The sequence below is a fragment of the Oncorhynchus nerka genome, linkage group LG16 (genome assembly GCF_034236695.1).
Source record: "Oncorhynchus nerka isolate Pitt River linkage group LG16, Oner_Uvic_2.0, whole genome shotgun sequence".
Lineage (NCBI taxonomy): Eukaryota > Metazoa > Chordata > Actinopteri > Salmoniformes > Salmonidae > Oncorhynchus > Oncorhynchus nerka.
In genome coordinates, this window is record NC_088411.1 from 34,146,371 (window position 1) to 34,165,335 (window position 18,965).

At 41.5% G+C, this 18,965-nt stretch overlaps 1 protein-coding gene and 1 long non-coding RNA gene across 2 annotated transcripts; one reads left to right on the forward strand and one right to left on the reverse strand.

Annotated features, from left to right (window-relative positions):
* Nucleotides 1-4,668: 4,668 nt before the first annotated feature.
* Nucleotides 4,669-17,997, reverse strand: fam83b (family with sequence similarity 83 member B). Its single transcript, XM_029685424.2, has 5 exons — nucleotides 17,877-17,997; nucleotides 13,761-14,263; nucleotides 8,642-8,806; nucleotides 7,840-7,964; nucleotides 4,669-6,972 (listed from the first exon to the last, which is right to left on the reverse strand). Exons 2-5 carry the CDS (start codon nucleotides 14,223-14,225, stop codon nucleotides 4,863-4,865), a joined length of 2,865 nt encoding a protein of 954 aa, XP_029541284.2. The 5' UTR covers nucleotides 14,226-14,263; nucleotides 17,877-17,997; the 3' UTR covers nucleotides 4,669-4,862.
* On the forward strand, nucleotides 12,729-18,051 carry LOC115144403 (uncharacterized). Its single transcript, XR_003865812.2, has 3 exons — nucleotides 12,729-13,159; nucleotides 13,278-13,324; nucleotides 17,967-18,051. It is a non-coding gene; the product is annotated as an uncharacterized LOC115144403 (long non-coding RNA).
* Nucleotides 18,052-18,965: the final 914 nt, after the last annotated feature.

Sequence of the window (18,965 nt, forward strand, 5' to 3'; positions counted from 1 at the left end):
CTCGTGCAGGTGCCTGAGAGCTGTGACTGCGCCAAGTGCTAACATATTGTGCGTTGTCTCTTCGTGCGCAGGGCAAATAAAAATCCAACAAGCAGACCTCCAGTTGTGGCAGTGTCCTCATTAAATTACACAATGCAGAACGAACCACGCTACAAACTGGTGCCGCGCCCTGCCGACTATCAGAGCTGTGCAAGAGGATGAGGTGCGCGATCTGCGCATGCGCACTTGTTGATGGTTTGCTATAAGTTAATATATACTGTAAATAGTGAAGGTGAATGTAGCGTATTCACAAGTAAAGGGTATTTGTGTTTATTTGTATGTTTTGGAGGAATTTGTTTATTGCATTTTTTTTTGTATTTAAATGCAGTAAATTACATTATACATTATACATTACATTAGTGCTCTGTCCATAAAATTAGTTATGCTGAGGATTTTAATGTGGGTAGAGGGAGGGGTGCCCTTGCATTTACACCATTTGTACAGTCAGCTCCTGGGATTAGAGTGTTTCCTAGTCCTGAGTTTACAAGCACTGGGAGGGGTAGGCTGTTTACTCCACGTGACCAGGGTATCCCACCTCTATCTTTTGATGTACCATCATCCCTAGTCCTCAGTAATAATGGGACACCTCCGAGTCAGCTTAGTGACCTTATTAAGGATATAGATTCTCCTATCTCTTAACCAATCAGCGCAAGTTTACTGCAGCCTAGGGCTTCAAGTCTTTCTCCTGCCCATCCCCCTCACCAACCCCAGCAGTTTCCCCTTCTGATCAATGTGGGTCAACTTGTATTGATGCGTCCAAGCTGAATCTGGTTGTGAAGTCAGATGTTAGTGCTCCACCTTTCTTTAGGGACGATGGCTCAGATAAGTACTCTGTCCTGGACAGGTGTAAATATTAGACCTTTGCTAAATAATCTAGCCTTTGACATGATAGTTATTTATTTTAATATACACATGAGGTGACTCAGGCTTTGACTTGTTGTTGTCAAAGTGTTAGTGTGATCATATGGCTTGGAGAAGGATGGCTGGTGCTCCAGGAAAGAGCTGCTGCTTAACATTCACCAAACAAGCTGTTCTCAAATCTGACAACATTCTGTCCTACACTAACATAATTGCAAAATGGTTTTCTAATGACCAATTAGCCTTTTAAAATGATTAACTTGGATTAGCTAACACAACGTGCCATTGGAACACAGGAGTGATGGTTGCTGATAATGGGCCTCTGTAACGCCAATGTAGATATTCCATAAAAAATAATCAGTTTCCAGCTACAATAGTAATTTACAACATTAACAATGTCTACACTGTATTTTCGATCAATTTGATGTTATTTTAATTGACAAAAAAATGAGATTTTCTTTCAAAAACAAGGACACTTCTAAATTAACCCAAACTTTTGAACAGTAGTGTACATTATTGCAAAAATACAATAATTCAAACAACATATGGCCACTGTTGGTGAAGCCACTGTTAAGAATGGTGTCCAATTGAAAAGTGTTTCAATTTTGCTTTTTCAACTGGGTCTTTAAGAATAGTCATGTCTGTTTTTCATATTATTGGCCACTATGTTGCTTTATCCCACTACAGGTTTGGGGTCAATTCCATTTAAATTCCAGTCAATTCAGAAAGTTAAAAAAAAATCCAATTACACGTTTTCCTCATTGAAAAGCATTGAAGAGAATTGGAATTTCAGTGTACTTCCTGAATTGACTGGATTAGTACTTCCGGCGCCGACTGAGATGGCCGCCTCGCTTCGCGTTCCTAGGAAACTATGCAGTTTTTTGTTTTTTTACGTGTTATTTCTTACATTAGTACCCCAGGTCATCTTAGGTTTCATTACATACAGTCGAGAAGATTTGATTTGATTTGATTGTCCCCAACCCTGTCCCACTGTCCTGCAGCAACTAGTTTGACATTGAGTAGAAAAGAAAAAATGTTCTTCCCTCATCATTCGCTATGCGAGCTCCAAGGCTAATGAATATTTACAATAAATAGATCAGCAAACACAGGTCTCATGGGGTGTGGTGGCATAGCTGTCCTTGCATGCTTGACTGTAAGTTGCTTTCAGGGCTGGCTCCAGGCTTAAGCGCCATGAGCTGTCGCTTAGGGCCCCCAGCCACTAGAGAGTTAGAATAGTAGAATAAAAAAGGTGCAAGTTCGAAATTTGGTTGTGCATCAGCAGTTTTGATCTTTTGTTCTCTACTCACCATGGCAAAATGTATAGACAAGCAGAAAACTTGCTTTAAAACTTTAACATTTTCTCTGCACCCTATGGCAAAATGTTTAGAATTGCAAGAATTTAACTTTAAAACAAAAAAATGCTTTCTCCGCTGTCAAGGGGGTTCACACATTTTTTGAGGTCCGTTCGGTGGGGCCCCCCCAACCAATTCTCGCTTAGGGCCCCCTAAAGATTAGAGCCGGCCCTGGTCGCTTTGGATAAAAGTGGCTGCTAAATGGCATATATTATTATTATTACATTTAAAATATAGCCAAGAGACTCTATACTTTTGTAATTCTCATAAACACTCTAATCTGCTGATTTATAAATAATTATTTTGATCAGACTAGTGACCACATGTATTTGTACAGTAACTCCTATTTGTTCTGGTCTTAATGGCACGTAATGGCACATAATGGTCTTAGTGGAACATAACAATATAAATGTATTACTTATGAGAGGCTTTTGGAAGCAGTTTATTCCATTGCATATTTATTACATATTGCACAAATTAGAAACCCAGTGGGGAAAACTGATTGCAATGACACATCTTCCTAGCGACATTACAAAATTATGCTTCTGACTTGATGGTCATAATGCTGACCTCCATACAACCTCTTGTAAGCTACAATCTCATAATTCAGACCTCATAGCTCTAAATTATAACAGATCTATTGGACAATATCTATTCTCATCATTACTAAAGATGGAAAACACAACGCAACAACAGGTAATTCAATTCAAATTATATGAGGGCCAAGTGTTCACTTATGCTTATCGAGAGCAAATACCAACATCCTATTATCAAACACAGATTTAAAAAAAAGTTTCTATAGAACAATTCCCAACCTTCCATACATCATATGTCCCCCCTCCCCCCCCACCATTTTATTATGAATGTGATTTCTTGTATACCTGATGCAATGACAATTATTCCCATATCAATTACAAGCAGCTGAATGCCTGCATGCATACACTCTGTGAACTTCACATTGAATGATACACTTTCTATGTGATGTGAAAGATTGAGGTGTTGAAGTACTTAGTGACAGTAGGAACCCTGTCTAATGAAAAGGTATGGTTCAAATAGTCCAGAATCAGTGGAATGCAAAACACAAAAATAATGCTGTGCTCTATTCAAGTCATGCTTATATATCATGTTGACTGTGAAATTGTCTTTAGCTTGTCAGAAGAATGGGTTGAATACTAACACATACAACCTGGCCAAAAAACGATTTCGTAGCTTAAACAGACTGAAATAAATACTTCACCTCAAGGATCAAAGGTAACAAAAACACAATGTCACATTTGTTTGGAAAAAGCAACTATATTTTTCAACCAACTTTGTTAGTGTTTGTACAGGTCAAATATTTGACACACAATGTACATTTCCCTAAATTAGTCCCTCATGATACCACTGCATTTCCCACAACACGTGTAAAATCCGAGCATATTTTGCCAAGACATTGTTCCAAGAAAAATACTCATCAAAACACTCCAGACACTGCAATGATGACAAAAGCGGCATTAGGTTTTGACAAACGAACTCATTCACCCAATCATGCAATTTACGCACTGTTATTCCTGTACTCTGGATATGTTTTTCTGATATTGTGGCTAACAAATAGATTGTTTTCACTCTTTTGATCAGAGTTGTTATTGGGAAGACATCTTTAAAATGAAATTATTTAATGTGTTTTATATGGAAATGAAGCTACTGCATTATGAATTCCTCCTATTTTAGTTAACTTTTAGTCTCTCGTCACAGCCATCGAGCAGCTGATTGGTTCTGGGTTTTAAAAAAATGCTAATGGCTTTGATATATTATGAAGAATATAGATCTTTGATGTATTAAAGACCAAAAAGCATAACATATTAAAGCACTCTTAGACTTGAAGAGCAAATAAGATGTAACAAATTTGTGAAGTGTACAAACACACTCACACACACACAAACTTTTATCATACATCTTTTAGTCTTGGACTGAAGACTTATCAACGTCAAGGTACTGGAGTGACGAGCCACCCTTTCGGTCTCTGCTTGGCCCGGCTCCCCACTCGGATTCCCTGCCGCTGACCACTAATTCCCTTCTAGTTCTGTCTCCCCTACCACAAGGACCTTGGACTGTGCCTCAGGACAACCTGGCCTGCCAATTCCTGGCTGTCCCTGTCATTGGAGGCTGCTGAAGGGAGGACGGCTCATAATAATGGCTGGAACGGAGCAAATGGAATGGCATCAAACATGTGTTTGATGTATTTTATACCATTCCACTAAATCTGCTCCAGCCATTACCATGAGCCCTCCCTCCCCAATTAAGCTGCCACCAACCTCCTGCGGTCCCTGTTCACTTGGCCGTGCTGCTGATCCAGTTCTGCTGTTCCGACTGACACTGTGGGCCCCTGACTTGATTTCACAGTTTGTGATACCTTGTCCTGGACCGTGCTGATCCCCCCTTTAATTCAAGTAAAAATTGGTTTGCCATTGCCTTAAAGAGTCCTAAAAGGATGTAATATCTTCATGTAACCAGTTTTCAAGTTAAATAGTGCAGTACACTGTTTCCACTCTGCCTACCATTTAATTGGGCCCTTGAACGCTTTTGTAAATTTGACCAGTAATCCATGTTGTATTATGCTAACTTTCTTTTCTACTACTTATTTTTGTGAATGAAATGCCCCACTCTTTGTATGAATTTGCCCAGTTTGTTTTCATGGTGGCTATGTGTCTGCTGGCCAGTGTGGTTGTGTTGTTCATTGGTGGGGCTACTTTTAGCAGAGTACATGCTCTTGGTCCTCTCTGGGGAGGGTATGGGGGCAGGGCCTGTTGCAGATTGTGAGGAATGGGGTCGCTCCTTCTCCAATGAACAGAAAGGCTCAAATCTGCTATACAAACGACTATCGCCACCCCGATCGCTACGCCAATTTCCTGACGCAAGCCTTGCCCTTTCATGCGTTTTATCAATGGACGTATGCTGCCCCTGTGTCCCCATGGATGTAGTTCTGTCAGGAAGATTTTGGTGCAGCTCTTCTGTGCTAAAACGAGGGGTTGAGGATAACCCTATATCATCTGCACAGTGGTTCTTGTCCATCTGAAGCATGCTACTCTGTGATGCAACCTTCCTCTCTCTCTCTGGTATTTGTCCCTCTTCGTCTGTGACTATGGTGTCAGAGCTACCATCCCTTTTAGGGGAACCCCCTTTAGGGGAACCCTCTTTTTTCTCCGGTATTTTGAGCAATGATCTGATTTGCTTGGTGCTCTTCTTAAGGAAATGTGGTGAACCCAATGCTGTGCTGGTGGACTTGTAAGTGGGCTCTTTGCTGTTCATATCAAGGGCTGCTGCAGACACAGTTCTGTAGGGAGGCTCTTGCCAATTAGAAACAGGGAGGCTCTTTGTGTCCACAACGTTTTTGACGTCATAATGAGAGACAGATCTCTGATCCTTGTTCAAATTTGAAGAATATCCTCCATTCTGTGCACCCAATGTTATTCCACCACCATCTGGCTGACTCCTCCCAAAGGCCCTACCATACATGTGACTGGAGGACTCTTTATTGACTCTGTAGTCACTGTTGGTCTTTGAGTCTGCCACACTGTGTCTTTTGTGCCAGTTGTCTTGAAGGAGCTCGGGGGCTTTCATTACCAGTCCCTCTTTGGCTCTTCCCAGGCAGGCATAGACCGACTGATATGGGTCTCTTCCTGGGCCATAGCCAATGTTATTCCGAGGATCATCCAAAATCTGCAGACTCCGCCTTTTCATAATGTATTCATCTTGTCTCATTCTGTTTTCCTTCGATGTCGCTGGATTCCATTGCAATTGCATTGAAGAGTAATACGGTGCATTGTTTGGCTTTGCAGAGGGGTCAACCTGACGCATGGAAGAGGAAGAGTTGTTTGAGTGACTGTTTGTCTCCGGTTTCTCTGGAATAGTGGACTTGAAAACAAGGGATGACCTAAGTCTGGAAGGAATCAATGAGCTAGTTTTGTTTTCCTGTGCTTCATACTGGTCCAGATAGTCACAGGATTCCCCAATAGGATCATCAGTGTTATTGAGGTAAGACTCTATCCTATATGTGCGCAAGAAGGACTTAGCCGTGTTCTTCAAAGTTGGCATGTTCCGCTGCATAGAGCGGACTTGTTTGTCATTCCCGTGGTAGGACTGGCGAAAATTGCGACCTCTGATTATCTGTGCCCCCTGAGAATGGTCTTCCAAAGCATTGGAAAAGTGGCTTCTTCCAGGAGCGCAGTGATTACCTCCATCTCCAGCCACGTTCCAGTTGCTTGCCCCATACCTTGTGTTGTGTGGAACATATGGGACTTCTTGTCTCTCCCCAGCATAACTGTGCCTTTTCAGGAAGTTCACAGTCTCTGCAGACTGGAACTGATGGATGCGGTTTTGAACACTCTCGCCGTGGTTGATCATGGGTCTGTGTTCAAATGGCTCCTTGTCATAAAGTCTCTCCTCCATCTCTCCCATATGGCTCGTCATGCCCGTCTGTCTCTCACAGGCTTTCCTGTACACTGTGTCCAGGGTATGTCTCAACTGGTCCTTCCTCTCAAAGGCTTGTCTGGATTCAGAAGCATACTTTGCCCGAGCATGTCTTCCATTCCGTTCTAGTAGCACAGTCTCGGGAGGGGTGAGAACTGCTGGCACGAAAGAACGGGCGAAGAGCGTTCTAAACTCCTCGTCATAGGACTCCACCAGCTGGCCTGTTATGACCTGCACCATACTCAGGTTGATTTTCTCATAGGACCACATGAAGCTAGGCAGAAAAGAATAAACAGAGAGCAGCAATTACTTCAGTGAAAATGAAATAACAGCCATTTTTATCTCAGTCAACTGCACACGGTCAACTGAGGTAGACAGTTTCACAATATCAGTAAATTGTTGAAGATGTATCGAAGATAAGCCTTCAGGCTGTCTAAAGTTTAAAAAATTAATAAAAAAGTAATATTGCTTTATCTGTTACCCATAGGTATTCTAGGAATTTATCAGCCCCTACCTCATAAAAATGCAATTTTTGAAAAGTTAACCCTTTTCGATTTTTTAGCCCAATCTTAAATGTTTTCTTATTTCAAAATAAGTTCTGTGTTCCATATAGAGTTGAAATACAGGATCTGCAGACAGCCCTGTCATGTAACATTTTGGAAAATAACTTTTTCCTAAAAACTTTGTCCAAGTTTTCATTCTCATTTTCCATTCATTGTGTTTACTTCACAGATGTAAGAAAATAATTATGAATGGGGTAAATATTCAGAAAACCATCCCTTTAAGCCTTACCCTTATCGTGTTCAAATAGTCACTGTTAAAATGCAAAGAAAGAACATGATAATGACTCAATAAAGTGCCTTTCATTTATATCTAAAGAACATTTTCATCAATATTGGAAAATACTTTTTCTGAGCTGCTAGATTATCATACAGTAACGATAGTGTACTTGCTATCCGGATTCCTTGGGACGTCCCAGCTCTGACGTCACCCCCATTGAAGTTGATATGGTTAAGGTTAGGGTAAGAGTAGGGGTTAAGGTTGGGCTTTAGGGTAGGGACGTCCCAAGGAACCTGGATTGCATTAACAGTAACAATAGGATCTGGTTATTGGACATTTCTTCTCCCTGAGCTCCATTTACCTGTATGATCCGTACACCACTGTTTGGCAGTCCACCAACAGAAACCTCTGCTCCATTGCTCCATGAAATGTAGATCCTGAACGACAGAGGTAATCCTGACCCTTCACTATGCGTACTCTCATGTTCTGTAGACCAAGAGAGTCAGTGGAATGTTACCAAGACCATTCTATGGTAACATATCGCTTTATGCAAAGCCTGAATATATATATATATATATATATAAAGAAAAGGTTTATTGTCACATACACCAGATAGGGGCAGTGTAATGTGTTGTTTTATAGGGTCAGCCATAGTAGTACGGCACCCCTGGAGAAAATTAGGATTAAGTGCCTCGCTCAAGGGCACATTGACAGATTTTTCACTTTGTCTGCTCGGGTATTCAAACCAGCAACCTTTCGGTTACTGGCCCAACACTCTAAATGCTAGACTAACTGTCGCCCTTTTGTGAATATACTTAAAGGGTGTGGTTGCTGCGTGCTAAATACCTCATCCCTCAGGTAATAAATACAGTTAACTGCCAAAATAAAGGAAACACCAACATAAAGTGTCTTAATAGTGCGTTGGGCCACTGCGAGCCAGAACAGCTTCAATGCACCTTTGCATAGATTCATACCTGTGGTAATAACTACCTCGCCCTTTAAACTGCCTCACCCTGCAAAAACAGGAGAAGTGAGACTTTGACTTCTTCAGTCTGTCATTTTGAGGACCTACTGTCAGTGGTTGAATCAATACTGTTTAGACGATGAGAGGATGATCAGTCGATGCATGTATGTTACCATTGTAGCAGAGGATCTGAACTTACCCTAAGTTTTGGGATTTGGATGTCTTGATTCTCAACCATTAAGAGAAAGCTTTGCAGATGAAATTCATCCAGAAGCACATAAACTGGAATTCCTCTGGTGGAGGCATCAACCACCTCTTTGAATATATCCACATCTGTAAAAATGTCCATTACAATTGCAATAACCTGTAGGGAATGAAGGGACATTAACACAAATTAGAACGAGAAGTACAGAAAAACATGATGATTTATGAAAATAATTTGTATACCATTACATACTATACTAAACTCAGCAACAACAAAAAACTGTCCTCTCACTGTCAACTGCGTTTATTTTCAGTTTATTGGCCCTGAACAAAGGGGGGTGTCACGTCTGCTCCCGCTCTTCCCCCCTGGCGCTGGATGGCGCCAGGCTGACCTGCATTACACACTCCTGCCACCATCATTTACGCACACCTGCCTTCCCTCGTCATGCGCATCAGCGATATTGGACTCACCTGGACTCACTCAATCACCTGTTTATTACCTCCCCTATATTTGTCAGTTCCCCAGCTCTATTCCCTGCTGCTGCATTGTTTGTCATATGTCCATGTTACCCGTGTGCTGACTCTGTTCCTGTATTGTTCTATGTCTGTTCCCGAATACATGTCTGACTGCCCGTACCTGTTCCTCCTGTCCAGCGTCGGTCCTTACAGGGGAGTCAAAATCAAAATTAACAGTCAGTATCTGGTGTGGCCACCAGCTGCATTAAGTACTGCAGTGCATCTCCTCCTCATGGACTGCACCAGATTTGCCAGTTCTTGGTGTGAGATGTTACCCCACTCTTCCACCAAGGCACTTGCAAGTTCTTGGACAATTCTGGGGGGAATGGCCCTAGCCCTCACCCTCCGATCCAACAGGTCCCAGACGTGCTCAATGGGATTGAGATCCGGGCTCTTCACTGGCCATGGCAGAACACTGACATTCCTGTCCTGCAGGAAATCACGTACAGAACGAGCACTATGGCTGGTGGCATTGTCATTTTGGAACAGTACCACATGAGGGAGGAGGATGTCTTCCCCGTAACGCACAGCATTGAGATTGCCTGCAAGGACAACAAGCTCTGTCCGTTGATGCTGTGACACATCGCCCAGACCATGACGGACCCTCCACCTACAAATCGATCCCGCTTCAGAGTACATTCATTCGACGATAAACGCGAATCCGACCATCAACCCTGGTGAGACAAAACCGTGACTCGTCAATGAAGAGCACTTTTTGCCAGTCCTATCTGGTCCAGCGACGGTGGGTTTGTGCCCATAGGTGACGTTGTTGCCGGTGATGTCTGGTGAGGACCTGCCTTACAGCAGGCCTACAAGCCCTCATTCCAGCCTCTCTCAGCCTATTGCGGACAGTCTGAGCACTGATGGAGGGATTGTGCATTCCTGGTGTAACTCGGGCAGTAGTTGTTGCCATCCTGTCTCTGTCCCGCAGGTGTGATGTTCGGATGTACCGATCCTGTGCAGGTGTTGTTACACATGGTCTGCCACTGCGAGGATGATCAGCTGTCCGTCCTGTCTCCCTGTAGTGCTGTCTTAGGAAACTCACAGTACGGACATTGCATTTATTGCCCTGGCCACATCTGCAGTCCTCATGCCTCCTTGCAGCATGCCTAAGGCATGTTCACGCAGATGAGCAGGGACCCTGGGCACCTTTCTTTTGGTGTTACTCAGACTCAGTAGAAAGGCCTCTTTAGTGTCCTAAGTTTTCATAACTGTGACCTTATTTGCCTACCGTCTGTAAGCTGTTAGTGTCTTAACAACCGTTCCACGGGTGCATGTTCATTAATTGTTTATGGTTCATTGAAGAAGCATGGGAAACAATGTTTCAACCCTTTACCATGAAGATCTGTGAAGTTATTTGGATTTTTACTCATTAGGGTCCTGGGTCCTGAAAAAGGAAAGTTTCTTTTTTTGCTGAGTTTATTATATATTATCAACTGGGTGGGTCAAGCCTTGAATGCTGATTGGCTGACAGCCGTGGTATATCAGACCGTATACTACAGGTTTGACAAAACATTCATATTTACTGCTCTAATTACATTGGTAACATTGCGCCTAAGAACAGCCCTTAGCCGTGGTATATTGGCCATATACCACACCCCCTCGGGCATTATTGCTTAAGAACAACACTGTGGTGCTGATGGAGTGTTATTTAGAGTATGAGGCATTACTGTAAGCTCAGGAAATCTGTCTGATTTGGAGACTGTGATGCCAAGAAAAGTACAGGTGACAAAAATGGTACTTCAGGAGCTCATAAGATGGTGGTTAAGGCTGTGTGATATCGTCATCCTTCCATATGTGTTATACTAGGATCTGTCTCTGACAGGTCGCAGCTTTCCATTCATCCATTTGTGGGTAATCGGAACTGCACTATGTGGTGACATAATGGATACTACCTGATGACCAAGACCTATTACAGTTAGGTAAAAACATGTCGTTTCATGTCACTAAAAGTACCTTTAAAATGCACCCTTTTACAACCTGACCATCACAACAACAACAGAAACACACTCAGCACATTGCAATATATATGCCATATATCTAGTTAAAATATGTTCACTAATTAGACCACTGCGCCACCAGGGCCCCCAAATATGTTAACTTTTAAGCAAATGTCATACTGTGTTGACTCTTCCTTTTTTGCTAGTGTTATCTATACTGTATAGTATCTCAAGAGGTAACTGGTAACTTAGTAAGTGTGTGGTTACAAGGACACTGACACTGTGTTTACCATATTTACTGTGACAAGTAGGATTTGGTTTGACACATAGATGGAAGATTTACCTAAATACACACCAGACTCCTCTGGCTAATACACTATACATGTTATACAAAAGTATGCGGACACCCATTCAAATGAGTGGATATGGCTATTTCAGCCCCATTGTTGCTGACAGGTGTATAAAATCGATCACCAGTCATGGAATCGCCATAAACAAACATTGGCAGTAGAATGGTCTTACTGAAGATCTCAGTGACTTTCAATGTGACACAGCCATAGGATGCCACCTTTCCAACAAGTCAGTTCATCAAATGAATGCCCTACTAAAGCTGCCCCGGTCAACTGTAAGTGCTGTTATGTTGAAGTGGAAACATCTAGGAGTAACAACGGCTCAGCCACGAAGTGGTAGGCCACACAAGCTCACAGGATGGGACCGCCGAGTGCTGAAGCGCGCAGAGCATAAAAATCGTCTGTCCTCAGTTGCAACACTCACTACCGAGTTCTAAACTGCCTCTGGAAGCAACGTCAGCACAATAACTGTTCGTCGGGAGCTTCATGAAATGGGTTTCCTTGGCAGAGCAGTCACACACAAGCCTAAGATCACAATGCACAATGCCAAGCGTTGGCTGGAGTGGTGTAAAGCTCGCAGCAATTGGACTGAAGCAGTGGAAACGCTTTCTCCAGAATGATCAATCACGTTTCACCATCTGGCAGTCCGACGGAGGAATCTGGGTTTGGCAGATGCCAGGAGAACGCTACCTGGCCGAATGCATAGTACCAACTGTAAATTTAGTTGAAGGAAGAATAATGGTTTGTCGAGATCGTTGTGGAAGAATTTGACTGGCCTGCACAGAGCCCTGACCTCAACCCCATCTACCACTTTGGGGACGAATTGGAACGCCGACTGCGAGCCCGGCCTAATCACCCAACATCAGTGCCCGACCTCACTAATGCATGTGGCTGAATGGAAGCAAGTCCCTGCAGCAAAGTTCCAACATCTAGAGGAAAGCCTTCCCAGAAGAGTGGAGGCTGTTATAGCAGCAAAGGGGGAGCCAACTCCATATTAATGCCCATGATTTTGGAATGAGATGTTCATGTACTTGGAATACTTGTAGACTAAATCACATGAGAAACTACAGTAAAACTATAGCTTGAGTGTTCTAACCCATCCTTGACCGAAGCGGATGAAGCAGCAAATACAATGATCAGGGGTTTGGCATTGCATAGCCAACAGATTATATGACTGCATGATAAGATTCAAAGTACACTCTCAGAATAAAGGATACAATTAGGCCAAAGTACAGTAGATCAAAATCCTCTGAATTTGCTACACTGGTGTCAGAAGGTGTATGGCGGAGAGGCGTGTACACGTGAGGTACTTGGCATAGAGAAGAGGTACATTTTTGCCACTTAAAATTATCAAATGGCTTTGTCACTGTGGTGGTACCCTAAAAAGGCACATTTGTACCTTTTGGCTCTTTTGAGGTATGTACTGCAAGGGTACAATTATGTACTTGTAACTAATGGTACAATGGATGTACCTTACAGGGTAGCACTACATTGACAATCATTTGTACTCCTTTAAGTACAATGCAGTACCTTTTTTTTCTGAGAGTGTAGTTGTGACTGCTACGATGATAGGTTTTCAGGAACATCTTTTGATGATTCCAGTTCCTGTACAACCGGTTCTTTCTTTGAACACAGCATTGACAGATCTCTTGCATGACAGCTGCAGGCAATCCATGATCTGTGTACTGTCCTGCTGTGCAACATAAGGTAAAAGTCTATTGATCTTTACATTTCTATTTCTGGTAATGGTAGTCTGAAAATGTCTTGTGAATCACTCAGAGAACAAGGTTAGAAGCAGGATAATCTGTACTTGGCTTCATCTCAGGATTTGATCCACAACTGCGAGAGTTACCTCACATTCAAGGATACTGGGTGAGTTTTCGTTGCAGCGGCACCTATACTTTTACTCATGAAGGTACATTGTAAAAAATATATATATTTTATAGACCCATCATGACACCACCTCAGACACACCTGTCTCGTGAAAAGGAACTATGTGGGTGTAATTCTGCCCTGGGAGAAAAGGGAGTTGTGCTATAAATCATTTTATCCTGGACTAGTTTCAATTTGTGATTCAGGAGCTATCACGTTCACACAAAGAGACAGTCACAGTTGAAGAACAGACATTATTGTATAAACTATATAGTATATGCTATACTATTTTACTATAATAACAATAATAATAATACATTTTTTTTAAAGAAGCAGCAGCTTTTAAAAAAGACAACTATTGTAATTTGCATTCCATAAACTCCGTTAGCTCCATAAGCATTGCCATTGTTATTGACACAATGCATTGCAAGATTACCTGTCTGGCATCCTGAATGTGTTTCCGGATCACCTCTTTGATGGTGGGTCTGTTTAGTCTGGGTGGATGGAAGAACAGATGTATATTGGTTTGCAGTCTATCAGGCATGACCTCCGGCCACCCTAACTCCAAGTCAGGTGTTGCTATGTCGGAGTCCACAGGCCAGTACGTTCCAGTTGAAGACTTGCTGGTCGCAGCGTCCGGACCTGGGCCATCAATTTCTTCTGTGTGGTTGCTAGGCAATGGCTGTGAGGCGTTTGTAGTTATGAAGTGGATTTCATCTTCTGAGAGGAAGCTCCCTATCCGCTCGGACTTGAGGAACTCCTGGTAGCTCTCTCTGCCGTCATTCACCAGGGAATCAATGGCAAGGCGATAGGCCTCCTTATAGTGGGGCTGAATGTAATCTTCAGGCTTCAACTCTTCCTTCAAGGAGGACAGCAGGGAGAGTTGTTGGGAATCCATCATAAGGGTGGCTTAGTGCGTTCTGTTACAGATGGTGGATGCTTGAAGTCAAAGAGACAAGAAGCAAGGCATTAGAAAAACAATCTGATAGAGAGTGTCTTCCTTTAAATAAATTATGCGTTTTCACTGAAAATACATTTTGGCATTTCCCAGGTCATGTTTGTCCAACTTCTAGGAAGATTTTAATCCACTTAACCCCAAGATTTCCCCAAGTTTTCACAATCATTGTAAAGCTTTGGGGCATCAACCCTGTGACACTCATCTTTTCCCATTGAATGCAATGTATTGACATAAACTCAATAGGATGACACTCATCGTTTCCCATTGAATGCAATGTATTGACAGAAGCATCAATTGGTTGAAGTTTCTCTTTTCCCATTGAATGCAATTTATTGACATAAACGTCAATAGGTTGACACTCATCTTTTCCCATTGAATGCAATGTATTGACAGAAGCATCAATTGGTAGAAGTTTCTCTTTTACCATTGACTGCAATGTTTTGACATAAGCGTCAAGCCTTTGGCACTCATCTTTTCCCATTGAATGTAATGTATTGACAGAAGCATCAATTGGTTGATCTTATCTTTTCCCATTGGCACCGCAAATCCTGGTGGGAGCATGGCCAGTATACATAAGCATCAATTTGTTGATGCCTAACTTTTTGCAAAAACGTGACAGGATGACATTTTAATAATGGACTAATATATTATATTATACATCCTGCATTTTGCAGGATGAAAAGCAACAACGTGTGTTTTCTACTATTGTTCAAAGTTAAATAAATCCACCAGCCAATTGAGGTGTAAATCAGGGCAGACCCCATCTAACAGAAGTATCTTAAATGTAATTTGATAGCTCGAGGTAAGGTGAAAATCAGATGTTGTCAAATAAACACCTTTAATAATTTCATTACCCCACCCTTTGATGTCTATATACAGGCTGGAGTCGAGTTGGAATGTTTGTATGTCTCAGTTCTCAATTAGGGAGCCCTGCCATGCTCTACATCAATGCTTAACAACAGCTGGGGTTAAAGGTATAGTTAGCAATTTTGACAATGGATACCATTTTTATGTCTCTGTGCTCAGTATGCAGGAAGTTCGAGGGAATTTTGAGAGCTAGTGCTAACTAGCTTAGCGCAAAGACTGGAAGTCTTCGGGTACAGATAGCATTTGTACTAACTAATTATCGTGAAATTCCATCCCTTGAATGGTATTCACGAGTTCATCTCTCTGGAGAAGGTAATAAAGGGCTTCATTGCCAAAATCCAGAACTATTCCTTTAAGATATCATTTAAACCCAGATGTCATGAAGCATTATACAACAGGTGGGTCTAATCCTGAATGCTGATTGGTTAAAAGCTCATTCCAGTCGGTGTCTATTAACAGCGGCTAAATCTATGCCGTTAAAATGCCTATTTACTCTGTTCCGTCTGACCCCACAATCCACTGTCTCATCAGCCCAGGCAAGGAAGTTATAAACTTCATCTCCTATATAAAAAGCATCTAGACATTTCTTTTAAACATTTCCTTTTCAACAGCGGAGATTTGTATTAACCTTACTGTCTGTCTCGCCGACATTGTTTCAATATTCAAATTCGATCTCCAACTGTCCCGTCCAGACTCCTGACCCCAACACAGTCCAACTGTCCCATAAGCCACCATAATTTGCAAATAAATTCATTAAAAATCCAACAATGTGATTTTCAGGATTTTTTTTTCTCTTATTTTGTCTGTCATAGTTGAAGTATACCTATGATGAAAATTACAGGCCTCTCTCATCTTTTTAAGTGGGAGAACTTGCACAATTGGCTGACTAAATACTTTTTTGCCCCACTGTATATACACAGAAATGTCAATTGAAAAAAGGTCAAACGAAACGAAGTGCAGCTAGTTTGCAGTCTTTCCAGCTTCAGTTTGAAGTTATTGTGTTAGCTGTGTTGTTGGCTAGCTCCTCTGAATAACAGTGTCTTGACGAGAGAGCACATATTATATGCCAGATGAAATCGAGCCTCATTAGCTCATTGTTATGGATGTATCCAAATAAATGTCACTACAAACAGCTTAAACAAATGCAGCTACTGTTGTTATTCTGTCTGCACTGTTTGATGTGACTGTAAGTTAGCCATAGTTGGCAAGCAAGCAAGGGATAAGAACGTTGCCAGTCAGAATGGCAATGGAACATTTAGAACGAACATCCATAGATACAGAACAAAAAGACTGAATGGCTGGGTTGAGTCTCTGGCAACCGAACAAATAGAACGAACAACCAGCCGGCTTGGGTAGCAACCCTAGATTTGTTTCGGGGCTACATCTTGTAGAAGGATGAAATAGTATGAATAAATCATCAATATGTTTTTAATGAAAATATGTCAATCATTATTTGAATATGTTGGTAAGCTGTTGTATAAAAGTGATAATGCTCTCAAAGGCGGTGTTTCGAGGATATATTGGCACAACACCTGTGCCAACATATCCTCCAAACACGGGTTCTCGGGCATCATCACTTAATTGATGTAGAGCATGGCAGGGTTCCCTAATTGAGAGCTGAGAAATACAAACATTCCAACTCGGCTCCAGCCTGTATATAGACATCAAAGGGTGGGGTAAGGAAATTATTAAAGGTGTTTATTTGACAACATCTGATTTTCACATTACCTCGAGCTATTAAATTACATTTAAGTTACTTTGGTTACTTGGGTGGTGCACTGTTTACACCAAAATTGTCTGGTGGATTTAATTAACCTTGAACAAGCGTTGAAAACAAAATGCAGGGAGCATAATATGACATGTCATTTAAGGCTCGTCAAGTAGTTAAACAAAATAAACACTAAACCTGACACCTATAACCTAAATGAAACAGCTGTACCAAATCAGCATACTAATGAGCCACTAAAGCTAACCCTAACCTTAACCACACTGCTAACCCTAATGCCTAACCCTAAATTAAGACCAAAAAGCACATTTTTGTTTTCAGGAATTTTTACAATATAGCCAGTTTTGACTTTGCAGCTGGCCTATCTAGTGTAAATCGTTCAGTTCTAACTCCAGAACAAGACTCACCATGACAATAAACGTCAACCTGCCTATTGGGGACTTTAAGGTTAATACATAGGCGACAGACAGTTAGTGCATTCGTCGTAAGGTAGCTAGGTGGCACAACCATATATCACAGTCATTTTAAGGGTGGTAGGTAGCCTAGCAGTTAAGAACTTTGGGCCAGTAACCAAAAGGGTGCTGGTTTGAATCCCAGAGCCGACTAGGTTGACAAGAGCAAGGTACTTAACCCTAAGATAAGAGCGTCTGCTAAATGACGTACAAGTACAATTTCTCCTCAAAGTAGCCATCAGCAAAGACAGTGCTAGTAACAAAAGACAAGTGTTTCCTTGATTTTTGAAAGAATCTCTTAATTGTTATGAGAAAATATTTAGATGAATAGGGATGATGCGTATTGTTATGCATATTGGTATGCATATTGGTATGCATAGTGGTATGCATATTGGTATGCATATTGGTATGTACATTGTTATGCTTATTGCTATGCGTATTGTTACGCTTATTAGTCCATATGTCTATTGTTATTCATTAGTCTATTTCATTATTTTAAAGCATACTGTACATTCCAGTCTAATGTTAAACTCTATAGTAGTTACTTACATTAAAAGTATGAGTTATAGAAAGATCCTGTTGTAGTTTCCCAATACATTCCAGTACTGCATTTTTCAATGTATTCTTCTGACTGTTTAGACGTATTGGAGCAAAAGCTGATATCTGCCAACTGAAGTAACAAAGACAAGGAGGTGTCTCAACATGAGAAGCACTCTGTGGATGGAGGGTGTGGATTCCAGTTCTCTCATGCAAATAGCACCGGCTTCAAACTTGCTCACAGGCCAAGAGCTGCCATAAACCTGTTTCGGATAGGAGCCACACCCCTTTCTTCTTCAAGCGTTCAAAGTTCAATTATGGTGTGTAGACAATGGAGGTTTTGATAGTCAGTTATCTTTTCAAGCAAATTTAAAGGCTTTGCACTTTTTACATATAATATGGTAATATGTAATTATCTTTAACACTACTTGTTAACTTATTTGATGACACTTACCTATCATATGTATTCACCCCCCCCCCCCCCCCCCCCCTTGGATTTCTTCACATTCCATTGTGACAAAGTGGGATTCAAATGTATATAATTGTCATTTTTTTTAAATGATCTACACAAAATATTCTGTAATGTCTAAATGGAAGATTGTTGTAATAAAAAGAAGATGAATGGCAAATAAAATACCAATTTACCTTGATTTAACCCCCGCCCCTCCCCGAGTCAATGTTATGTTAGAAACAACTTTGGCAGCGATTACAGTTGTGAGTCATCTTGGGTAAGTCTCTAAGAGCTCTGCACACCTGGATTGTGCAATATTTGCCCATTATTCTTTTCAAAATTCTTCAAGCTCTGTCAAGGTTTTGGTGACAATGGCTAGACAGCCATTTTAAAGTCTTGCCATAGATTTTCAAGTAGATTTAAGTCAAAACTGTAACTTGGCCACAAAGGAACACTCACTGTCTTCTTGGTAAACAACTCCAGTGTACATTTGGCCTTGTGTTGTCCTGCTGAATAGTGTATTCTACCTCCGAGTGTCTTGTATAAAGCAGACTAAAGCAGGTTTTCCTCTAGGATTTTGTCTGCTTAGCTCCATCCTGTTTCTTTTTATCCTGGAAAACTCCTCAGTCTTTGCTGATGTCAACAATACC